Below are 25,845 nucleotides of genomic sequence, written 5' to 3' on the forward strand. Positions count from 1 at the left end.
GGGAAATCCCATGGACAGAGGTGCTTTGCAGGCTACATACAGTCCGGGGAGTCTCAAAAGTGCCAGATCCGGATTAGCGACTAAACAATATGTGCTTTGAACATGGTTGACACTCAATATATATTCTTCAACTGTATGAAAGTATTTCTCATTACAATTGTAGAATGCATGATTTCTTTGGGAATATGCTGAGAAGAGGTAAAAAATTCCCAGGTAGAGATGAAATAAAACTTTTCTAAACACAAGATACTAAAATGAATTTATTGAGAGAAAAATAGAAATTACATTATGTGAGTTATCCCAATTTGTGTGAAAATTACTCATCTTATTTTCGTTTTTCCTGGTAGTCACTTCCACCACATGGAACCAGGTAACAATACACAATTTTCTGAATTTTTTCTTCTGGGATTCTCAGAAGATCCAAAATTGCAGCCCCTCATCTATGGGCTTTTCCTCTTCATGTATCTGATCGCTGTGTTTGGAAACCTGCTCATCATCCTGGTCACCATCTCTGACTCCCACCTTCACACTCCCATGTACTTCTTCCTCTCCAATTTGTCCTTTGTAGACATCTGCCTCACCTCCACCACCATCCCAAAGATGCTGCACAATATTGAGAACCAAAGCAAAGTCATAACCTATGAAGGCTGCATCGTCCAGGTGTATTTTTACATATTCCTTGCAGGAGTAGATGACTTCCTCCTGACAGTGATGGCCTATGACCGCTTTGTGGCCATATGCCAGCCCCTGCACTACACAATCATCATGAACCCTCGGCTCTGTGGACTGCTGGTATTGGTGCCCTGGATGGTGAGTGCTGTGCATTCCTTGTTACAAAGTTTAATGGCTTTGCAGCTGACCTTCTGTACAAAGGTGGAAATTCCCCAATTTTTTTGTGAACTTAATCAGATGCTCCAACTTGCCTGTTCTAACACCTTTCTTAATGACATGGTGATGTATTTGGCATCAGTGCTACTAGCTGGTGGGCCGCTTGCTGGTATCCTTTACTCTTACTCTAAGATAGTCTCTTCCATACGAAGAATCTTATCGACTCAGGGAAAGTTTAAAGCATTTTCCACTTGTGCATCTCATCTCTCAGTTGTCTTATTATTTTATTCTACAAGCCTTGGAGTGTACCTTAGCTCTGCTGCTACACACAGCTCACACTCAAGTGCAACAGCCTCCGTGATGTTCACTGTGGTCACACCCATGCTGAACCCATTCATCTACAGTCTGAGGAACAAAGACATAAAGAGAGCTCTGAAGAGAGTCTATGGAATAGTAGGTATAAAAATACCAATTGTCCTGGGGCAGATGAAGTGCCCTTGACTGCATTGCTCAGAGCCTGTGAATCCGTAATTGTGAGACTTTCCTCAGTGTGGAATAAAATTTGCTCCTTCTACTTAATTCCTTGGATATCCATTTCTATAAAAATTCAACTTTTCCATACAATATCAGTTACTCGCTTTATTAAAATTTCTTTTCACACTATCATTTAGGTGTGTTTTTTTAAAGTTGTGCTTCTTTCTACTTAAAAATTTTCCAAACTTTAGATATGAGATATTTGGGCATTTCTATTTTTTATGGAGTGACATGAGGAATAATACTTTCTTAAATGACAAATGTCATCCTGAGTAATTTTTGCCTTGCTTTCTGGAAAAAAAAAATTCGTGAGATATATTACTCATATGAAAAAGTGTACACGTGAAATCCAGGGCAATTTATATAATTTTATAAAAGGGTTGACTGACTCAGAGGGTGTGGAGCTATGGATAAGGAAAGTTGATTGCAATGTTACAGGCAGATTTTCAACTGCCCAAGGTGTCATTGCTTCCAAATTCTGTATTATTCAAGGGTCAAATCTTTCTATATGTATAGTATGTGTATATACCTCATGATCAAAGATGACTCACTAGAGAGCTTGACTGCCTCTCCAGTCATGTGGTTCAGGTCACAATAAGTGCAAACATGTTTGCCAATATCCCGATTACCTGGGAGGAAACTGCAATGGAATAAACTTTTTAATATAATTATCTGTAATACAATTAAAAAACAGAGTAGTGAATGCAATCTTTAAAGATCAGAATAAATTCATAGAGTGAGATTATTGGAGTTGATCTCAGTTCTATACCTTTTTTTATTTTATTCAGTTACTTGTTGCTGCATAACCACTCATCCTAACAGTAACTGTTCTAATATGATGTCTTTAATATCAAATGAGATTTAATATTAAGGAGGTGTTCTGATCTCTGCTGGATTTCTCATGAGTCTATGTTCTCAGTAATTCTATATGTTGGAACTCTAAAGCTCATCCATGAGGTTGTATGGAGCCATGTACCAATTATTTCTTCACTAATATATGATAGTCTACTCCATTTATTTGTGTATTTTAATCTTATGCTTATGCATGTGTCCTCTGTGGTGTCTGATCTTTGTGAACCCATGGACTGTAGCTCACCAGGCTCCTCTGTCCATGGGATTCTTCAGGCAAGAATACTGGAGTGGGTTGCCATTTCCGCCTTCTGGGGATTTTCTTGACCCTGGAATCGAACCTGCATCTCCTGCATCTGCTGCATTGGTAGGTGAATTCTTAACCACTGTGCCACCTGGGAAGGGAGAAGGCAAGGGCACCCCATTCCAGTACTCTTGCCTGGAAAATTCCATGGGCGGAGGAGCCTTGTAAGCTGCAGTCCATGGGGTCGCGAAGAGTCAGACACAACTGAGCGACTTCACTTTCACTTTTCACTTTCATGCCTTGGAGAAGGAAATGGCAACCCACTCCAGTGTTCTTGCCTGGAGAATCTCAGGGACAGGGGAGTCTGGTGGTCTGCCATCTATGGGGTCGCACAGAGTCAGACACAACTGAAGCTACTTAGCAGCAGCAGCAGCACCTGGGAAACCACAATTTTAACCTTATAGCTTGTAGGGAAAAGCCTATCATTGGTGACATCAGTATTATGGTGGCAGAAGACACTCTCTTTGTTGCTCCCCTCAATCTACAACTTAGATAACATCATGCATAACTAAAGATTTTTTTTTTCCCTATCCAACATGTTGGGACACCAGAGATACACACAGTTGTACAACTGAAGGTGAGTGGATTTTTCACATGCAGGAGGTGGAGCCAGGGGAACAGCAGAGTTGGTGATGCTGATCCCACCCCATGGCTGAGGCAGCTGGGCCTGCAGCCTCAGAGCACCTGGGAGTCCCACTTGGGGTGGTGCATGTAACCCTGGCCTCCTGGATGCAGTAGCACCTGCAGCCCCAGGGAACCAGGCATCGGTGGGGGTGGGGGCACAAGCAAGGTCACCCTGCATGTGGCAAGAGCACCTAACACTCTGGGATCCCCCAATAAAGATGCCAGCCACATCAGGGACACTGACAACACCAGGTCACCAGTGATGCTGGAGGCACAAACATTGATGGCAAGGACAACGACAATGCCTCTGGAAGAGGCCATGAAATGCAAAAAATGTAGTTCCTCAAATATAGCCAGGAGCAGCTCATGTGAAAGAAAGCAAAATCTTGTGCCACAAAGCCACTTAATTGAAAAACACAGAAGGTCCTCTGTTAGCAATCTGTTGAATTGTTAGAATCAAAGTATACAAGGAATTACCTACATAAGAACACTGTTTGCTCCTTCAAATGAATGGACAGAGGAGCAACCCACTGGGCATCATGAAAAACCACAGTAACATGGAATCACAAAAAGAAAACAACAGTTCTCCATGAACTAATTTAACATCCTGTAAGACTGTGATTGATGATGAAAGTGAAAGAGGAGAGTCAAAAAGTTGGCTTAAAGCTCAACATTCAGAAAACGAAGATCATGGCATCTGGTCCCATCACTTCATGGGAAATAGATGGGGAAACAGTGTGTTACTTTATTTTGGGGGGCTCCAAAATCACTGCAGATGGTGATTGCAGCCATGAAATTAAAAGACACTTACTCCTTGGAAGGAAAGCTATGACCAATCTAGATAGCATATTCAAAAGCAAAGATATTACTTTGCCAACAAAGGTCCATCTAGTCAAGGCTATGGTTTTTCCAGTGGTCATGTATGGATGTGAGAGTTGGACTGTGAAGAAAGCTGAGCGCCAAAGAATTGATGCTTTTGAACTGTGGTGTTGGAGAAGACTCTTGAGAGTCCCTTGGTCTTCAAGGAGATCCAACCAGTCCGTTCTAAAGCAGATCAGCCCTAGGTGTTATTTGGAAGGAATGATGCTAAAGCTGAAACTCCAGTACTTTGGCCACCTCATGCAAAGAGTTGACTCATTGGAAAAGACTCTGATGCTGGGAGGGATTGGGGGCAGGAGGAAAAGGGGATGACAGAGGATGGGATAGCTGTATGGCATCACTGACTCGATGGATGTGAGTTTGAATGAACTTCGGGAGTTGGTGATGGACAGGGAGGCCTAGCGTGCTGCAATCATGGGGTTGCAAATATTTGGACACAACTGAGTGAGTGAACTGAACTGGACTGAATTGAAAATTGTGATCAAGCAAGTGGAGAATTCAAGATAGTGTCATGAAGAAGCTCAACAAGCTACAAGAAAACTCACAAAGACACATCAGTTAGCTGAGGAATAAAAATAATGAACATAAAGAACAGTTTCCAAAATGATGAAAGCTCTTAAAAATAAGTAACCAGAAATTCTGGAGCTAAAGAACTCAGTAAATGAGATGAAGGATGAATTGCAAAGCACTGGAAGTGGAGACCATATGGTGTAGAGAGATAGTGAGTTAAAAGGTAGAATGATTCAGGTAGATGTGAGGACAGAACTAATTATATATATATATATATATATATATATATATATATATATATATATTTTATACATTAAAAAAATATATATTTTAATGAATATATTATCTGAGAAACTTCTGACTCTACCAGAACAGGTAAGAAGGATACTGGGTGTCTCAAAAGCAGAAGAGAGGGAGAAAGGAACAGAGAGATTATGTATAGAAATAATAGCTGAGAATTTTCCAAGTCTGGGGCAAGATCCGAAAGCACACATCTACAGAGGAATAATAGAACACATAAATGTTTCAATGCAAAAAACCTTCTCCAACACACACGTATTAAAACTGTGAAAAGTCAGTGAACGAAAAGACTTCCCTGGTGGTGCAGTAAACAAGAATCTGCCTGCCAAGGCGGGAATAGGCACTGGGGGTGATGCCTGCTCTGGAAAGATTTCACACACCACAAAGTCATTAAGAAGGGGCACCACAACTACTGAGCCTGTACTGTACAGCCTGTGCTCTGCAGCAAGAGAGGTCACCACGGTGAAGAGTAGTGCCCCCCGACCTCCACAATGAGAGAAAACCCCCGCAAAGCAAGGAAGACTCGGTGCAGTCAGAAATACAGCAAATAAATAAAGAAAAATTTTTTTAAAAGTCAGTGATAGAATGCTGTTTTTATATACTAATCTCTCTCTCTCTCTCTCTGTATGTATGTATATATATATATATATATATATATATATATATATGACAATCAACAAGGACCTAGGGGGTTAAATACAGGGAAATAAACTCAATATCTTATAATAATCTATACTGGAAAAAGAATCTAAAAAAGTGATGGAATTCCTGTTGAGCTATTCCAAATCCTGAAAGATGATGCTGTGAAAGTGCTGCACTCAATATGCCAGCAAATTTGGAAAACTCAGCAGTGGCCACAGGACTGGAAAAGGTCAGTTTTCATTCCAATCCCATAGAAAAGCAATGCCAAAGAATGCTCAAACTACCGCACAATTGCACTCATCTCACACGCTATTAAAGTAATGCTCAAAATTCTCCAAGCCAGGCTTCAGCAATATGTGAACCGTGAACGTCCTGATGTTCAAGTTGGTTTTAGAAAAGGCAGAGGAACCAGAGATCAAATTGCCAACATCCGCTGGATCATGGAAAAAGCAAGAGAGTTACAGAAAAACATCTATTTCTGCTTTATTGACTATGCCAAAGCCTTTGACTATGTGGATCACAGTAAACTGTGGAAAATTCTGAAAGAGATGGGAATACCAGACCACCTGATCTGCCTCTTGAGAAATTTGTATGCAGGTCAGGAAGCAACAGTTAGAACTGGACATGGAACAACAGACTGGTTCCAAATACGAAAAGGAGTTCGTCAAGGCTGTATATTGTCACCCTGTTTATTTAACTTATATGCAGAGTACTTCATGAGAAACGCTGGACTAGAAGAAACACAAGCTGGAATCAAGATTGCTGGGAGAAATATCAATAACCTCAGATATGCAGATGACACCACCCTTATGGCAGAAAGTGAAGAGGAACTCAAAAGCCTCTTGATGAAAGTGAAAGTGGAGAGTCAAAAAGTTGGCTTGAAGCTCAACATTCAGAAAATGAAGACCATGGCATCCAGTCCCACCACTTCATGGGAAATAGATGGCTAAACAGTGGAAATAGTGTCAGACTTTATTTTTCTGGGCTCCAAAATCACTACAGATTGTGACTGCAGCCATGAAATTAAAAGACACTTACTCCTTGGAAGGAAAGTTATGAGCAACCTAGATAGCATATTCAAAACCAGAGACATTACTTTGCCAACAAAGGTCCGGCTAGTCAAGGCTATGGTTTTTCCAGTGGTCATGTATGGATGTGAGAGTTGGACTGTGAAGAAGGCCGAGTGCCGAAGAATTGATGCTTTTGAACTGTGGTGTTGGAGAAGACTCTTGAGAGTCCCTTGGACTGCAAGGAGATCCAACCAGTCCATTCTGAAGGAAATCAGCCCTGGGATTTCTTTGAAGGAATGATGCTGAAGCTGAATCTCCAGTACTTTGGCCACCTCATGCAAAGAGTTGACTCATTGGAAAAGACTCTGATGCTGAGAGTGATTGGGGGCAGGAGGAGAAGCGGACAACAGAGGATGAGATGGCTGGATGGCATCACTGACTTGATGGACGTGAGTCTGAGTGAACTCGGGAGTTGGTGATGCATAGGGAGGCCTGGTGTGCTGCGATTCATGGGGTCACACAGAGTCGGACACGACTGAGAGACTGATCTGATATGATCTGATATATATATATATATATATATTAAGTTACTTCAGTTGTGTCCGACTCTGTGTGACCCCAGAGATGACAGCCCACCAGGCTCCCCCGTCCCTGGGATTCTCCAGACAGGAACACTGGATTGGGCTGCCATTTCTTTCTCCAATACATGAAAGTGAAAAGTGAAAGTGAAGGCACTTAGTCGCATCCCACTCTTTGCGACTCCATGGACTGTAGCCTACCACGCTCCTGCGTCCATAGGATTTCCCAGGCAAGAGTACTGGAGTTGGGTGCCATTGCCTTCTCTGATATATATAATTTTCTCTATACCTGGAACTAATATGACATTGTAAATCAATTGCATTTCAATAAAAGGTATTAAAAAGAAAGAATATTAAAGGTATCCAGAAAAAAAGTGAGCACCCTGCAAAGATACCTGCATTGGGTTATCAACAAATTTCTTAGCACAGAATCCATAGTCCAAGAGAGAATGGAATATCATTCTCAAACTATTGTGATATAAAAACTGCTAGCCAAGAATCCTCCATCCAGCAAAGGTATCCTTCAGATATGAAGAAGAAATAAAGGCTCTCCCAAATAAAGAAAAGGTGAGGGAGTTCAACACCCAGAACCATCATATAAGCAAAGTTGAAGTGTTCTCTTCTGCTTCAAATGAGAAGGCAAAAGTACCAAAAAAAAAAAAAAAATCAAGTTGATAGGCAAAAACAGAAAACTTAAACTATATATCAGACTAAGTCAACTTAATTAAAAATTAAAAAAAATAAATAAACAACCATATTAAAAATGGGTAGAGGACCCTCAATAGACATTTTCCCCCAAGGAAGATATACAAATGGCCAACAGACACAGGAAAAGAGGCTTAACATCATTAATCTTCAAAGAAAGAGAGACCAAAATTGCAATGAGGTACACTTTCCACAGTAAGAATGGCTATTATCAAAGAAACAAAAAGCAACAAGTTGATGAGGGCCACATGAGACCAGGAAATGATACATGAATTTCAAAATTTCTTCTTCTGCAATTATCAGAGAAACCAGAACTGCAGCACTTTATATTTGCACATTTTCTCTCCATGTACCAGATCACTGTGCTTAGAAACCTGCTTATTATCCTAGCCACCATCTCTGACTTCACACACCCATGTAATTTTTCTTTTCCAATCTGTTCCTTTAAGGTATATTTCACATTCATCACCATCCCAAAGAAGGCAAAGCCATAACCTATGAATATACTTTTACCTACTCTTTGTAGATTTAGGCAGCATTGTACTGACCACAAAGACCTATGACCACTTCATGGCCATCTTTCAAACTCTTCACTATCCTGTCACCATGAACACCACCACCCCCTGCCCCACCCCACCCCCCAGCACACACACTTGTGGATTGCTGGTTCTGGGGTTTGGTACATGAATGCCCTACATTCTTTGTTACAAAGATTAACAGTGTTGCAACTTTCCTTCTGTACCTTCTTGGAATTCTGTACTTTTCCTGTAAAAGCAAATAAGAGATCCAAATAGTCAATTGTGACACCTTTCTTAATGACATGATGATGTAATTTGAAACTGTTATATTTCAGGTTGGTAATGGACTGGTTCCAAACTGGGAAAGGAGTATGTCAAGGCTGTATATTGTCACTCTTCTTATTTAACTTATATGCAGAGAAATGCTGGGTTGGATGAAGCACAAGCTGGAATCAAGATTGCCAGGAGAAATAGTAATAACCTTAGATATGCAGATGACACCACCCTTATGGCAGAAAGTGAAGAGGAACTAGAGCCTCTTGATGAAAGTAAAAGAGGAGAGTCAAAAAGCATTCTTAAAACTCAACATTCAAAAAACTAAGATCATGGCATCTGGTTCCATCACTTCAAGGGAAAGAGATGGGGAAACAACAGAAACAGTGAGAGTCTTCATTTTCTTAGGTTCCAAAATCACTGCAGATGGTGACTGCAGTCACGAAATTAAAAGACACTTGCTCTTTGGAAGAAAAGCTCTGACAAACCTTGACAGTGTATTAAAAAGCAGGGACCTTGCCGAAGAAAGTCCATCTAGTTAAAGCTATGGTTTTTCCAGTAGTCATGCATGAATGTGAGAGTTGGAACACCAAGAAGTCTGTGCATCAAAGAATTGATACTCCTGAACTGTGGTGTTGGAGAAGACTCTTGAGAGTCGCTTGGACTGCAAGGAGATCAAATGAGTCAATCCTAAAGGAAACCAATCCTGAATATTTACTGGAAGTACTGATGCTGAAGTTCAAGCTCCAAAATTTTGGCCACCTGATGAGAAGAGCTGACTTGTTAAAAAAAGACCCTGATGCTGGGAAAGATTGAAGGCAAGAGGAGAAGGGGACAACAGAGGATGAGATGGCTGGATGGCATCACCGACTAGATGGACATGAGTTTGAGCAAGCTCCAGGATATGGTGAGGGACAGGGAACCCTGGCATGCTGCAATCCATGCTGTCACAAAGAGTCAGATACAACTGAGTGACTGAACAACAAATGTCTTACCTGGGGTCCTTTACTCTAAGATAGTTTCCTCTCTATCTGGAATACCATCAGCTTGGGGGAAGTGCCAAGTGCTTTCCACCTGTGCATCTCACTTCTCACTTATATCCTTGTTTCATTGCATGGGCTTTGGGTATACCTCAGCCCTGTGGCTACTCATGCCCTTCTGCTTAGAGTCAAGTGCAATCACCTCGGTGATGTACACTGTGATCACACCTATCCTGAGCCCCTTCATCTATAGTCTAAGGTACAAAGACATACACAGGGCTCTGAAAGATTATTAGGAGTGGCAAGTATCAAAGTACCACCAGTGGTAGTGTTAAAGATGTTCCCTTCTTTTCAGGGTGTAAAGAATTTGAACTGGAATCTGATATTGCAGCTCAAATGATCAGAAACACAGCCCGTGGATGACTAGAGACCTGAGGAATCCGAATAAACATTTGAACCGCAGACCTTGGTGATTTGTATGAACAAATTGTATGAACAGTGAATTATAGATATTCTTGTCTGGAATAGGATTTCTCTCATTCTTATGCTGCCTTGGACAGGAGAATTATTTGTATTGGGTGCTGTTCTGTGGTTTATATGAGATTAGTAGCATTCCTTCAGATATTTCCAAGTATCTCCAGTGTCAAAATCATGTCTGGTTGAGAATCACTGGGACAGAGTTCCAGAACTAAGAGACCTCAATCCAGACTCCTGCCCTTACTTGGGTTGTACTTTTAAGTAGAATATTAAATCCTTCTGAGTTCCAATCTGACAACAGAGAATGGAGTTCAAAAAAGTGCTACCTCAGAAACACACTATTTAAAAAATTAAATTTGATAATCACTATAACATGCTAAGATAGTTTAATGGTCATGTGTTAGTCACTCAGTTGTGTCCAACTGCTTATGACCCCATGAACTGTAGCCTGCCAGGCTCTTCCATCCATGGGATACTCAAGGGAAGAATACTGGAGTGGGTTGCTATTTCCTCCTCCAGGGAATCTTCCCAACCCAAGGATCAAACCTGCATCTCTTACATCTCCTGCATTTGCAGGCATATTCTTAACCACTGAGCTACCTGGGAAGCCTGGTTTATGGTCGTATTAATATAATATTGGGCTTCTCTGATAATTCAGTAAAGAATCTGCCTGCAACACAGGAGACCCTGGTTCAATTCCTGTGTCAGGAAGATCCATTGCATAAGGGATAGGCTACCCACTCCAGTATTCCTGGGCTTCCCTTCTGGCTCAGCCGGTAAATAATCTGCCTGCAATGTGGGAGACCTGTGTTTGATCCCTAGGTTGGGAAGATCCCCTGGAGAAGGGAATGGCTACCCACTCCAGGATTCTTGCCTGGAGAATTTCATGGACTGTATAGTCCATGTGGGGCAAAGGGTCAGACACGACTGAGTGATTTTCACTTATCATATCAACATATAAATATTTTTCTTATAGTTATAAACATTTTATAATGAGAAACTAAAGGGAAGCTGTTGACTTCTGATATAACTGAGAAACTTGTAATTGGCTTGGAAAAACTAGTATGAATCCAGGGAGAATAATACCCACACTTTTATATTGAAGGAGCAAAGTTATCCCCAGTTCTGAAGAGGGAAATAGTAGTTTTATAGATTTCCATCGTTTTTTTTTTTGTTTTTTTTTTTTTTTTTTTTCCTCTCTCTACCACAGATCAAAGCTTTGGAGACCATAGGGTCCTCGTCAAGACAAATCTTCAGTGTTATAGTTTAAAAAGAATTAGATCTCAGGGATGTGATGAGGTTCTGGGAGCCTTAGTGCTTTGAAATCAGAAGAATTAATGGGGAAGGAATGATAAAAACTGAATCACCCAACCTATAATGCAATCACCTAGTAACAGAGAATCAAGAGAAAAATAATTGCATTATGTCCAGCCCAATGTCCCCAAGGGGAATCATGTACTTGGAGGCTGGAGTAACAAAAGGAAAATATTCCCAATTAGCTGACATGTGTGCATGCTTGCTAAGTCCCTTCAGTCCTGTCCAACTCTTTGAGACCCCATGGACTATAGCCCTCTAGGCAACTCTGTCCATGGGATTCTCCAGGCAAGAACACTGGAGTGGGTTGCCATGCAGTCCTCCAGGGGATTTTCCTGACCCAGGGATCAAGCCCCCATCTCCTGCGACTCCTGCACTGCAGGTGGATTCTTCATCACTGAGCCACCAGAGAAGCCCTGTGAGCTGACACAAGAAGCTGGAAATTTCTCCTTTGCTGCAGCCCCTGAGCCTGTGCCACTTTGGTTGCTGAGGACCTAGTCCTTAATTTAGATTCCTGAATCTGTCTGGGAGCCAGTGCTTGATTTTATCCCTTCCTGTTGTCTTGTTTAGGTACAAAAATTTGGTCTGCATCAATAATTCAGAAAGGAACTTGGACTTCTACAGGGAAAGCCTTCTCTCTCAATCTGCAGGCAGGTGAGAGCTCCATAATTCACACATTTCAGGAGAAGGTCAGAGAGGATGGAATCCAGGAACATGTACCTGATGTCACTGAGGACCAATCTAGCATAGTCCAGAGGCCAGAGGTCACTGCAGTTATTTTCCAGCTTTCCTAATACTAGTGTATCTATTTAGGTCAAAAAAATAAAGTGAAGCCTTCACTCGTCAATGTTGACAAATGGTAATAGAGGAAGTTCAGTTAGAAGGAATGGTGGTGGTGGTTTACTTGCTAAGTTGCATCTGATCCTTTTGCGACCACATGGACTGTAGCCCACCTGGCTCCTCTGTCCATGGAATTTCCCATGCTAAAATACTGGAGTGGGTTGCAATTTCCTTCTCTAGGGATCTTCCTGACCAAGGGACTGAACCTTGGCCTCCTGGATTGCAGGCGGATTTTTTACTTAAGAGCCACCAAGGCAGCCCCATGAGAAGGAATGGGAGGCATAAAAGGCTTCCAGTAAAAGTAGACAATAAGTCTAATAATCTTATTTATGAACTGAAGTAAACAAATAGGAAAACTCCTCAGGAAAAAGAAGTATTCTGCTTCTTCATATAAAATATATCCAACTGTTGTTGTATTTCATTTATTTTTTATTTTGAATTGGTAGTTTATGTTCCATTTGCTTATTCTCTTGAGATATTTAAACTGTAAGATATATCACATCATGAATATATCCCTGTTTATGTCCTTGGAAAAATATATTCTTCTTTATTATTATTTCTTGGGCATCAAGGTGATACCACTGGAATTGGAATATTGATGAAGCAAGGAAACATTTCTTTGTTGCATCGTCTCAGGGGTCATTTGAGTTTATTGGATATTTTCCCTCTTAATTTGCCTATGTCCATTTCATTTCTCTTTTTCTTTCTCTCTCATGCTTTTCACTCTTCTCTAAATATCGAGAAGAAATGGGCCTTACCAACAATTTATTGTTCTATAGGAAGTTTATAAACTGGAATTTGGGGGTTGGATGTGTAGGGAGATAGGAGGAAGTTTCAGAAGGGAGGGGATATATGTATGCCTATGGCTGATTCATGTTGAGTTTTGACAGAAAACAACAAAATTCTGTAAAGCTATTATGCTTCAATTAAAAAACACATAAATTTTTTAAAATCCTGGAACTTCTGGGTAAAAGTTATACATTCTTTTGGAGAATAATAATTTGATCTGATAAGCTATAAATTTTATTTTATTTTTTAACTTTACAATATTGTATTGGTTTTGCCATGTGTTAACCATTCATGGCCTAATGAGGGTGGATCTGGGTGACCAGTTTATGATAGTAACACAAGCCAGAAACATCGTGTGTGTGGATGTGTGTGTGTGTGTGTGTGTGTGTTTGCCTGTGCCTTGTGAAGAGAGACCAGTGCTTAAAGCAGAGGCATCTGTACTCATATGTTAAGATGACTTATAATACAGAGGTCAGAAGTTGGTCAATAGATGGAACTAAGTAGGGAAACTGACATAATTCACAGGATGGTTTCAAACTACATTCATAAAGTGCAAGGAAACACATGGAAGGAGGGATTCTCTATGTGCTGAAGGTTCAGCTGTAGCAGGGAGGCCACCTTTTTCCTCAGCATCCTGACAACATCTCTAACCACTCCCCGTCCTACTTATTCCTTCGCCCCACTGGCTTCCTTGTTTGCACTTGAACATGTGGAACAAGCATCTTTGTCAGGTTCTTAGCAGTGGCAGCTCCCTTTGCCAGGCACACACTTCTTCTGACATCACAAAGGCTTCTTCTCTCTCTTCAGGAATCTTCAAACATCACCTAGTTTGAAGCTCTTCCCTGAACGCTCAGGACAAAATAACACCTCCTACCACTCTCTCCTTTATACCTGGTTTTGGTTTCTTCAGAGCATCTGTGATATTCTGACATATTCTATCCTGTTTTATTTGAATATCCTCATTCACCATCCTTGGTTGGGAGAGATTTATTTTTCATCACTTTCTACTGGGTCAGCACTAAATATGTATTTCTCAAATAAATGAATAAATACCTCATTAGAACTCTAGAATATATGAGCTCTTTGCCAATGTGATGAGAATGGGACAAAAAATCTTTGTCAGAGATGAAATGGAGTATACTTTGGAAGAGAACTTTTCTATAAATAAGGAAATAAGATCAATTACTTGAGGGCTAAATAGAAATTGCAGTATTTCAGCTATGTGAATTATGCCAGTTTGTGTGCAAACTAGTCATGTTGTTTTTCTTTTTCCTGGTAGTCACCTCCACCCCATGAAACCAGGGAATAGTACACGAATTTCAGAATTTCTTCTTCTGGGACTTTCAGAAGAACAAGAACTGCAGCCTCTCATATTTGGGCTTTTCTTCTGCATGTACCTAATCACTGTGTTTGGAAACCTGCTCATCATTCTGGCCATCAGCTCAGACTACCACCTCCACACCCCCATGTATTTCTTCCTCTCCAACCTGTCCTTTGTAGACCTCTGTTTCACCTCCACCACCATCCCTAAGATGCTGTGGAATATCCAGAACAAGAACAAAGGTATCACCTATGAAGGCTGCATCACCCAGATGTATTTTTACATACTCTTTGCAGGATTAGATGACATTCTCCTAAGTGTGATGGCCTATGATCGGTATGTGGCCATCTGCCACCCCCTGCACTACATGGTCATCATGAGCCCTCAGCTCTGTGGACTGTTGATTCTGATATCCTGGGTGCTAATTGCCTTGTATTCCTTGCTACACAGCTTAATGGTGCTGCGATTGTCCTTCTGTCCTGTTGTGCAAATCCCCCACTTTTTCTGTGAACTCAGTCAGGTGGTACAACTTGCCAGTTCTGACAACTTTCTTAATAACATAGTGATGCATTTTTCAGCTGTCCTGATGGGTGCTGGTCCTTTTGCTGGTATCCTTTACTCATATTCTAAAATAGTTTCCTGCATATGTAAACTCACATCAGCTCAGGGGAAGTATAAAGCATTTTCCACCTGTGTGTCCCACCTCTCAGTTGTCTTCCTATTTTATTTTACAGCCTTAGGAGTGTTCCTTAGCTCTGCTGGTACCCACACCTCACATTCAAGTACAGTCGCCTCGGTGATGTACACTGTGGTCACACCCATGCTGAACCCTCTCATCTACAGTCTGAGAAACCGAGATATAAAAGAGGGTCTAAAGAGATTGTATTTCATGCCATGTATAAAAGACCAATTACTCTAGTGCTCTGGATTGCATAACTCAAAGTATCAAACCAGAACTTTTTCTTTGATCATTGTGAAATAAAAATTTCTTCTTCCACTTATTTTTTGGGATTTCCATTTTTTTCTTTGAATTCAGTATCTTCATACAATATTAGGAACTCTCTTGTTAAGCTTTATTCTGTCTTTTTTTAAACTATGTAAATGGTTTTTATTCTTTAATAGAAATTTATATATTTTAACTGGAGGTTAATTGCTTTAGAATATTGTACTGGTTTTGCCATAAATCAACATGAATCCACCACAGGTATACAAGTGTTCCCCATCCTGATCCCTCCCCACCTCACTCCCGTACCATCCCTCTGGGTCGTCCCAGTGCACTAGCCCCAAGCATCCAGTATCATGCATCGAACCTGGACTGGCGATTCATTTCATATATGATATTATACATGTTTCAATGCCATTCTCCCTAATCATCCCACCATCTCCCTCTCCCACAGACTCCAAAAGACTATTCATACATCTGCATCTCTTTTTCTGTCTCGCATACAGGGTTATCATTACCATCTTTTAAAATTCCATATATTTGTGTTAGTATACTGTATTGGTGTTTTACTTTCTGTTCACTCTGTATAATAGGCTCCAGTTTCATCCACCTAGTTAGAACTGATTCAAATGTATTATTTTTAATGGCTGAGTAATACTTCATTGTGTATATGTACCACAGCTTTCTTATCCATTCATCTGTTGATGGACATCTAGGTTGAATCCATGTCCTGGCTATTATAAACAGTGCTGTGATGAACACTGGGGTACACGTGTATCTTTCAGTTCTGGTTTTCTCGGTGTGTAGGCCCCGCAGTGGGATTGCTGGGTTAAAAGGCAGTTCTATTTCCAGTTTTTTAAGGAATCTCCACACTGTTCTCCACAGTGGATGTACTAGTTGTATTCCCACCAACAGTGTAAGAGTGTCCCTTTTATCCACACCCTCTCCAGCATTTATTGCTTGTAGACTTTTGGATCACAGCCATTCTGACTGGCATGAAATGGTACCTCATAGTGGTTTTGATTTGCATTTCTCTGATAATGAGTGATGTTGAGCATCTTTTCATATGTTTGTTAGCCATTTGTATGTCTTCTTTGGAGAAATGTCTATTTAGTTCTTTGGCCCATTTTTTTGATTGGGTCATTTTTTTCTGGAATTGAGCTGTAGGAGTTGCTTGTATATTTTTGAGATTAGTTGTTTGTCACTTGCTTCATTTGCTATTATTTTCTCCCATTCTGAAGGCTGTCTTTTCACCTTGCTAATAGTTTCCTTAGTTGTGCAGAAGCTTTTAAATTTAATTAGGTCCCATTCGTTTATTTTTGCTTTTATTTCCAATATTATGGGAGGTGGGTCATAGAGGATTCTGCTGTGATTTACGTCAGAGAGTATTTTTCCTATGGTCTCCTCTATGAGTTTTATAGTTTCTGGCCTTATGTTGAGATCTTTAATGCATTTTGAGTTCATTTTTGTGTGTGGTGTTAGAAAGTGTTCTAGGTTCATTCTTTTACAAGTGGTTGACCAGTTTCCCCAGCACCAATTGTTAAAGAGCTTGTCTTTAATCCATTGTATATTCTTGCCTCCTTTGTCCAAGATAAGGTGTCCATAGGTTTGTGGAATTATCTCTGGGCTTTCTATTTTGTTCCATTGAACTATATTTTTGTCTTTGTGCCAGTACCATATTGTCTTGATGACAGTGGCTTTGTATTAGAGCCTGAAGTCAGGCAGGTTGATTCCTCCAGTTCCATTCTTCTTTGTCAAGATTGCTTTGGCTATTCAAGGTTTTTTTGTATTTCTATACAAATTGTGAAATTATTTGTTCTAGCTCTGAAAAATACCATTGATAGGTTGATAGGGATTGCATTGAATCTATAGATTGCTTTGGGTAGTATGCTCAATTTCACTATATTGATTCTTCCAATCCATGAACATGGTATGTTTCTCCATCTATTAGTGTCCTCTTTGATTTCTTTCACCAGTGTTTTATAGTTTTCTATATATATAGGTCTTTAGTTTCTTTAGGTAGATATTTTCCTAAGTATTTTATTCCTTTCGTTGCAATGGTGGATGGAATTGTTTCCTTAATTTCTCTTTCTATTTTCTCATTACTAGTGTATAGGAATGCAAGGGATTTCTGTGTTTTGATTTTATATCCTGAAACTTTAAGGTATTCATTGATTAGCTGTAGTAATTTTCTGGTGGAGTCTTTAGGGTTTTCTATGTAGAGGATCATGTCATCTGCAAACAGTGAGTTTTACTTCTTCTTTTCCAACTTGGATTCTTTTTATTTCTTTTTCTGCTCTGATTGCTGTAGCAAAAACTTCCAAAACTATGTTGAAAAGTAGTGGTGAGAGTGGGCACCCTTGTTTTGTTCCTGACTTTAGGGGAAATGCTTTCAATTTTTCACCATTGAGGATAATGTTTGCTGTGGGTTTGTCATATATAGCTTTTATTATGTTGAGGTATGTTCTTTCTATTCCTGCTTTCTGGAGAGTTTTTATCATAAATGCATGTTGAATTTTGTCAAAGTCTTTCACTGCATGTATTTTTTTAATTTTTAAATTATTATTATTTTTTTTTACTTTACAATATTGTATTGGTTTTGCCATACATCAACATGCATCTGCCATGGGTGTACACTTGTTCCCCATCCTGAGCACCTCTCCCACTTCCCTCCCCATACCATCCCTCTGGGTCATCTCAGTGCACCAGCCCCAAGCTTCCTGTATCCTGCATTGAACCTGGACTGGCGATTCGTTTCTTATATGATATTATACACGTTTTAATGCCATTCTCCCAAATCATCCCCCCACTCCGTCTCCCATAGAGTCCAAAAGACTGTTCTATACATCTGTGTCTCTTTTGCTGTCTCTCATACAGGGTTGACTCTGCATCTATTAAGATAATCATATGGCTTTTATTTTTCAATTTGTTGATGTGGTGTATTAAATTGATTGATTTGTGGATATTGAAGAATCCTTGCACCCCTTGAGTAAAGTCCACTTGGTCATGGTGTATGATCTTTTTAATATGTTGTTGGATTCTGATTGCTAGAATTTTGTTAAGGATTTTTGCATCTATGTTCATCAGTGATATTGGCCTGTAGTTTCCTTTTGTTGTGGCATCTTTGTCAGGTTTTGGTGTTAGTGTGATGGTGGCCTCATAGAAAGAATTTGGAAGTTAACCTTCCTCTGCAATTTTCTGGAAGAGTTTTAGTAGGATAGGTGCTAGCTTTTCTCTAAATTTTTGGTCGAATTCAGCTGTGAAGCCATCTGGACCTGGGCTTTTGTTTGCTCGTCGATTTATGATTACAGTTTCAATTTCTGTGCTTGTGATAGGTCTGTTATGATTTTATATTTCTTCCTGGTTCAGTTTTGGAAAGTTGTACTTTTTAAAGAATGTGTCCATTTCTTCCACGTTGTCCATTTTATTGGCATATAATTGCTGATAGTTGTCTCTTATGATCCTTGCATTTCTGTGTTGTCTGTTGTGATCTCTCCATTTTCATTCCTAATTTTATTGATTTGGTTTTTCTCCCTTTGTTTATTCATGAGTCTGGCTAATGGTTTGTCAATTTTATTTATCCATTCAAAGAACCAGCTTTTGGCTTTGTTGATTTTTGCTATGGTCTCTTTTGTTTCTTTTGCATTTATTTCTGCCCTAATTTTTAATATTTATTTCCTTCTACTAACCCCAGGGTTCTTCATTTCTTCCTTTTCTAGTTGCTTTAGGTGTAGAGTTAGGTTATTTATTTGACTTTTTTCTTGTTTCTTGAGGTATGCCTGTATTGCTATGAACTTTACCCTTATGACTGCTTTTAAAGTGTCCCATAGGTTTTGGGTTGTTGTGTTTTCATTTTCATTCATTTCTATGCATATTTTGATTTCCTTTTTTATTTCTTCTGTGATTTGTTGGTTATTCAGCAGCGTGTTGTTCAGCCTCCATATGTGGGAATTTTTAATAGTTTTTTTTCCTGTAATTGAGATCTAATCTTACTGCATTGTGGTCAGAAAAGATGATTGGAATGATTTCATTTTTTTTTTTTTTTAATTTACCAAGGCTAAATTTATGGCCCAGGATGTTGTCTATCCTGGAGAAGGTTCTGTGTGCACTTGAGAAAAAGGTGAAATTCATTGTTTGGGGCTGAAATGTCCTATAGATATCAAATAGGTCTAACTTGTCTATTGTATCATTTAAAGTTTGTGTTTCTTTGTTAATTTTCTGTTTAGTTGATCTATCCATAAGTGTGAGTGGGATATTAAAGTCTCCCACTATTATTGTGTTATTGTTAATTTCCCCTTTCTTTTCTTCTTCTTCTTCTTTTTTTTTTTTTTTTTTTTTTTTTTTGTTAATAGGTAACAGGTTTAATAAGCAAGTCTTTCCATGGTAGCTCAGATGGTAAAGTATCTGCCTACAATGCAGGAGACCTGGGTTCGATCACTGGGTCAGTAAGATTCCTTGGAGAAGGAAACGGCAACCAACTGCAGTATTCATGCCTGGAAAATCCCATGGATTTGGGGAGCCTGGTGGGCTACAATCCATGAGGTCACAAAGAGTCGGACACGATGAGCGACTTCACTTTCACTTCACTTAATAAGCAAAGGAACTTACTTTCAAGGCTTGTGTTGAGCAGCTGCATAATGAGCAGATCTTCACTCCAGTCCACCAGAACCTTTTTCTCATTGGACTGTGCTGGGTCTTTGTTGTTTGTGCGGGCTTTTCTCTAGTTGCAATGAGCAGGGGCTATTCACTAGCTGTGGTGCGTGGGCTTCTTGTAGCGGTGGCTTCTCTTGTTGCAGAGCACAGGCTCTAGAGCACACCAATTTCAGTAGTTGTGGCTCATGGGCTCATTAGTTGCAGTTCTCAAGATCTAGTGCACAGGCTCAATAGTCGTGACACATGGGCTTAATTGTTCCACGACATGTAGGATCTTCCTGGATCAGGGATCAAACCTGTCTCCTGCATTGGCAGGAGATTCTTTACCACTGAGCCACCAGGGAAGACCCTCCAGAATATTTTAAGATTACATAGAAACCTTAACTGAGTTCAGTCACATAACAACTTTCATACTTGTTAGCATTTGTCTTACATATTGTGGTGCGTCTATGTTGGGTGCATATATATTTATAATCTTCGTGGATTGATCCTTTGATCATTATGTAGTGTCCTTCTTTGTCTCTCTTCACAGCCTTTGTTTTAAAGTCTATTTTATCTGATATGAGTATTGCTAGTCTTGCTTTCTTTTGATCTCTATTTGCATTGAATATCTTTTTCCAGCAATTCACTTTCAGTCTGTATGTGTTCCCTGTTTTGAGGTGGGTCTCTTGTAGACAACATATATAGGGGTCTTGTTTTTGTATCCATTCAGCCAGTCTTTGTCTTTTGCTTGGGGCATTCAACCCATTTACGTTTAAGGTAATTACTGATAAGTATGGTCCCATTGCCATTTACTTTATTGTTTTGGGTTCAAGTCTATACACCGTTTTTGTGTTTCCAGCCTAGAGAATATCCTTTAGCAGAGCTGGTTTGGTGGTGTTGAATTCTCTCAACTTTTGCTTGTCTGTAAAGCTTTTGATTTCTCCTTCATATTTGAAAGAGATCCTTGCTGGGTACAGTAATCTGGGCTGTAGGTTATTTTCTTTTAACACCTTAAGTATGTCTTGCAATTCCCTCCTGGCGTGAAGAGTTTCTATTGAAAGATCAGTTGTTATCCTTATGGGAATCCCCTTGTGTGTTACTTCTTGTTTTTCCCTTGCTGCCTTTAATATTTGTTCTTTGTATTTGATCTTTGTTAATTTAATTAAAATGTGTTTTGGGGCGTTTTGCCTTGGGTGTATGCTGTTTGAGACTCTGGGTTTCTTGGTCTTGGGTGATTATTTCCTTCCCCATTTTATTTTATTTTATTTTTAATTTTATTTTATTTTTAAACTTTACAATATTGTATTAGTTTTGCCAAAAATCAAAATGAATCTGCTACAGGTATACCCATGCTCCCCATCCTGAACCCTCCTCCCTCCTCCCTCCCCATACCCTCCCTCTGGGTCGTCCCAGTGCACCAGCCCCAAGCATCCAGTATCGTGCATCGAACCTGGACTGGCGACTCGTTTCATACATGATATTATACATGTTTCATGCCATTCTTCCAAATCTCCCCACGCTCTCCCTCTCCCACTGACTCCATAAGACTGATCTATACATCAGTGTCTCTCTTGCTATCTCGTACACAGGGTTATTGTTACCATCTTTCTAAATCCCATCTATATGCGTTAGTATACTGTATTGGTGTTTTCCTTTCTGGCTTACTACACTCTGTATAATCGGCTCCAGTTTCATCCACCTCGTTAGAACTGATTCAAATGTATTCTTTTTAATGGCTGAGTAATACTCCATTGTGTATATGTACCACAGCTTTCTTATCCATTCATCTGCTGATGGACATCTAGGTTGCTTCCATGTCCTGGCTAGTATAAACAGTGCTGCGATGAACATTGGGGTACACGTGTCTCTTTCCCTTCTGGTTTCCTCAGTGTGTATGCCCAGCAGTGGGATTTCTGGATCATAGGGCAGTTCTATTTCTAGTTTTTTTAAGGAATCTCCACACTGTTCTCCATAGTGGCTGTACTAGTTTGCATTCCCACCAACAGTGTAAGAGGGTTCCCTTTTCTCCACACCCTCTCCAGCATTTATTGCTTGTAGACTTTTGGATCGCAGCCATTCTGACTGGCGTGACATGGTACCTCATAGTGGTTTTGATTTGCATTTCTCTGATAATGAGTGATGCTGAGCATCTTTTCATGTGTTTGTTAGCCATCTGTATGTCTTCTTTGGAGAAATGTTTATTTAGTTCTTTGGCCCATCTTTTGATTGAGTCATTTACTTTTCTGGAGTTGAGCTGTAGGAGTTGCTTGTATATTTTTGAGATTAGTTGTTTGTCAGTTGCTTCATTTGCTATTATTTTCTCCCATTTTGAAGGCTGTCTTTTCACCTTGCTAATAGTTTCCTTTGTTGTGCAGAAGCTTTTAAGTTTAATTAGATCCCATTTTTTTTTTTTATTTTTGCTTTTATTTCCAATATTCTTGGAGGTGGGTCATAGAGGATCCTGCTGTGATGTATGTCGGAGAGTGTTTTGCCTATGTTCTCCTCTAGGAGATTTATAGTTTCTGGTCTTACATTGAGATCTTTAACCCATTTTGAGTTTATTTTTGTGTATGGTGTTAGAAAGTGCTCTAGTTTCATCCTTTTACAAGTGGTTGACCAGTTTTCCAGGCACCACTTGTTAAAGAGATTGTCTTTAATCCATTGTATATTCTTGCCTTCTTTGTCAAAGATAAGGTGTCCATATGTGCGTGGATTTATCTCTGGGCTTTCTATTTTGTTCCATTGATCAATATTTCTGTCTTTGTGCCAGTACCATATTGTCTTGATAATTGTGGCTTTGTAATAGAGCCTGAAGTCAGGCAAGTTGATTCCTCCAGTTCCCTTCTTCTTTCTCAAGATAGCTTTGGCTATTCAAGGTTTTTTGTATTTCCATACAAATTGTGAAATTATTTGTTCTAGCTCAGTGAAGAATACCATTGGTAGCTTGATGGGGATTGCATTGAATCTATAAATTGCTTTGGATATTGTGCTCATTTTCACTATATTGATTCTTCCAATCCATGAACATGGTATATTTCTCCATCTGTTAGTGTCCTCTTTGATTTCTTTCACCAGTGTTTTATAGTTTTCTATATATAAATCTTTAGTTTCTTTAGGTAGATATATTCCTAAGTTTTTTATTCTTTCCATTGCAATGGTGAAGGGAATTGTTGCCTTAATTTCTCTTTCTGTTTTCTAATTATTAGTGTATAGGAATGCAAGGGATTTCTGTGCGTTGATTTTATATCCTGAAACTTTACTATAATCATTGATTAGTTGTAGTAATTTTCTGGTGGAGTCTTTAGGGTTTTCTATGTAGAGGATCATGTCATCTGCAAATAGTGAGAGTTTTACTTCTTCTTTTCCAATTTGGATTCCTTTTATTTCTTTTTCTGCTCTGATTGCTGTGGCCAAAACTTCCAAAACTATGTTGAATAGTAATGGTGAAAGTGGGCACCATTGTCTTGTTCCTGACTCTAGAGGAAATGCTTTCAATTTTTCACCATTGAGGATAATGTTTGCCGTGGGTTTGTCATATATAGCTTTTATTATGTTGAGGTATGTTCCTTCTATTCCTGCTTTCTGGAGAGTTTTTTTTATCATAAATGGATGTTGAATTCTGTCAAAGGCTTTCGCTTCATCTATTGAGATAATCATATGGTTTTTATTTTTCAATTGGGATCCCTTTCAATTGTTAATGTGGTATATTACATTGATTGATTTGCGGATATTGAAGAATCCTTGCCTCCCTGGGATAACGCCCACTTGGTCATGGTGTATGATCTTTTTAATATGTTGTTGTATTCTGATTGCTAGAATTTTGTTAAGGATTTTTGCATCTATGTTCATTAGTGATATTGGCCTGTAGTTTTCTTTTTTTGTGGGATCTTTGTCAGGTTTTGGTATTAGGGTGATGGTGGCCTCATAGAATGAGTTTGGAAGTTTACCCTCCTCTGCAATTTTCTGGAAGAGTTTGAGCAGGATAGGTGTTAGCTCTTCTCTAAATTTTGGTAGAAATCAGCTGTGAAGCCATCTGTACCTGGGCTTTTGTTTGTTGGAAGATTTTTTTTACAGTTTCAGTTTCCGTGAATGTGATGGGTCTTGTGATGGGTCTGTTAAGATTTTCTATTTCTTCCTGGTCGAGTTTTGGAAAGTTGTACTTTTCTAAGAATTTGTCCATTTCTTCCACGTTGTCCATTTTATTGGCATATAATTGTTGATAGTAGTCTCTTATTGTCCTTTGTATTTCTGTGTTGTCTGTTGTGATCTCTCCATTTTCATTCCTAATTTTATTGATTTGATTTTTCTCCTTTGTTTCTTGATGAGTCTGGCTAATGATTTGTCAATTTTATTTATCCTTTCAAAGAACCAGCTTTTGGCTTTGTGATTTTTGCTATGGTCTCTTTTGTTTCTTTTGCATTTATTTTTGCCCTAATTTTAAAGATTTCTTTCCTTCTACTAACCCTGGGGTTCTTCATTTCTTCCTTTTCTAGTTGCTTTAGATGTAGGGTTAGGTTATTTATTTGACTTTTTTCTTGTTTCTTGAGGTATGCCTGTATTGCTATGAACTTTCCCCTTAGCACTGCTTTTAAAGTGTCTCATAGGTTTTGGGTGGCTCTGTTTTCATTTTCATTAGTTTTTATGCAAATTTTGATTTCTTTTTGATGTGTTCTGTGATTTGTTGGTTATTCAGCAGCATGTTGTTTAGCCTGCATATGTTGGGATTTTTTTTTAAATTTTATTTTATTTTTAAACTTTACATAACTGTATTAGTTTTGCCAAATATCAAAATGAATCCGCCACAGGTATACATGTGTTTCCCATCCTGAACTCTCCTCCCTCCTCCCTCCTCATTCCATCCCTCTGGGTCCTCCCAGTGCACCAGCCCCAAGCATCCAGAATCGTGCATCGAACCTGGACTGGCAACTCGTTTCATACATGATATTTTACATGTTTCAATGGCATTCTCCCAAATCTTCCCACCCTCTCCCTCTCTCACAGAGTCCATAAGACTGTTCTATATATCAGTGTCTCTTTTGCTGTCTCATACACAGGGTTATTGTTACCATCTTTCTAAATTCCACATATATGCATTAGTATACTGTATTGGTGTTTTTCTTTCTGGCTTACTTCACTCTGTATAATAGGCTCCAGTTTCATCCACCTCGTTAGAACTGATTCAAATGTATTCTTTTTAATGGCTGAGTAATACTCCATTGTGTATATGTACCACAGCTTTCTTATCCATTCATCTGCTGATGGACATCTAGGTTGCTTCCATGTCCTGACTATTATAAACAGTGCTGCAATGAACATTGGGGTACACGTGTCTCTTTCCCTTCTGGTTTCCTCAGTGTGTATGCCCAGCAGTGGGATTGCTGGATCATAAGGCAGTTCTATTTCCAGTTTTTTAAGGAATCTCCACACTGTTCTCCATAGTGGCTGTACTAGTTTGCATTCCCACCAACAGTGTAAGAGGGTTCCCTTTTCTCCACACCCTCTCCAGCATTTATTGCTTGTAGACTTTTGGATCGCAGCCATTCTGATTGGTGTGAAATGGTACCTTATAGTGGTTTTGATTTGCATTTCTCTGATAATGAGTGATGCTGAGCATCTTTTCATGTGTTTGTTAGCCATCTGTATGTCTTCTTTGGAGAAATGTTTATTTAGTTCTTTGGCCCATCTTTTGATTGGGTCATTTATTTTTCTGGAGTTGAGCTGTAGGAGTTGCTTGTATATTCTCGAGATTAGTTGTTTGTCAGTTGCTTCATTTGCTATTATCTTCTCCCATTCTGAAGGCTGTCTTTTCACCTTGCTAATAGTTTCCTTTGATGTGCAGGTATGTTTGGATTTTTAATAGTTTTTCTCCTGTAATTGAGATCTAATCTTACTGCATTGTGGTCAGCAAAGATGCTTGGATGAATTCTAATTTTTTTGAATTTACCAAGGCTAGATTTATGGCCCAGTATGTGATCAATCCTGAAGAAGGTTC

General features: G+C 39.4%; 2 protein-coding genes across 2 annotated transcripts; both read left to right on the plus strand.

Annotated features, from left to right (window-relative positions):
• Positions 1-374: 374 nt before the first annotated feature.
• LOC129620590 (olfactory receptor 7A5-like) lies at positions 375-12,119 on the plus strand. The gene is made up of 3 exons (XM_055536411.1): positions 375-814; positions 1,100-1,285; positions 11,896-12,119. The coding sequence occupies exons 1-3, from the start codon at positions 460-462 to the stop codon at positions 12,117-12,119; spliced, it is 765 nt and encodes a 254-aa protein (XP_055392386.1). The 5' UTR covers positions 375-459.
• Positions 12,120-14,246: 2,127 nt separating this feature from the next.
• On the plus strand, positions 14,247-15,194 carry LOC129620686 (olfactory receptor-like protein OLF4). Its single transcript, XM_055536461.1, has one exon. It carries the CDS (start codon positions 14,247-14,249, stop codon positions 15,192-15,194), a length of 948 nt encoding a protein of 315 aa, XP_055392436.1.
• Positions 15,195-25,845: the final 10,651 nt, after the last annotated feature.

This window comes from Bubalus kerabau, chromosome 1 (assembly GCF_029407905.1).
Source record: "Bubalus kerabau isolate K-KA32 ecotype Philippines breed swamp buffalo chromosome 1, PCC_UOA_SB_1v2, whole genome shotgun sequence".
In the NCBI taxonomy this organism is placed as follows: domain Eukaryota; kingdom Metazoa; phylum Chordata; class Mammalia; order Artiodactyla; family Bovidae; genus Bubalus; species Bubalus kerabau.

What these genes read in the sequence shown, in the direction of transcription:
- LOC129620590 (XM_055536411.1), top strand. Translation starts at nt 460, where the DNA reads ATGTATCTGATCGCTGTGTTTGGAAACCTGCTCATCATCCTGGTCACC. An exon ending in ATTGGTGCCCTGGATGGTGA is followed by an intron (nt 815 to 1,099) that starts GTGCTGTGCATT and finishes CTCATCTCTCAG; the next exon opens with TTGTCTTATTATTTTATTCT. An exon ending in GAGAGTCTATGGAATAGTAG is followed by an intron (nt 1,286 to 11,895) that starts GTATAAAAATAC and finishes TGTCTTGTTTAG; the next exon opens with GTACAAAAATTTGGTCTGCA.
- LOC129620686 (XM_055536461.1), top strand. Translation starts at nt 14,247, where the DNA reads ATGAAACCAGGGAATAGTACACGAATTTCAGAATTTCTTCTTCTGGGA.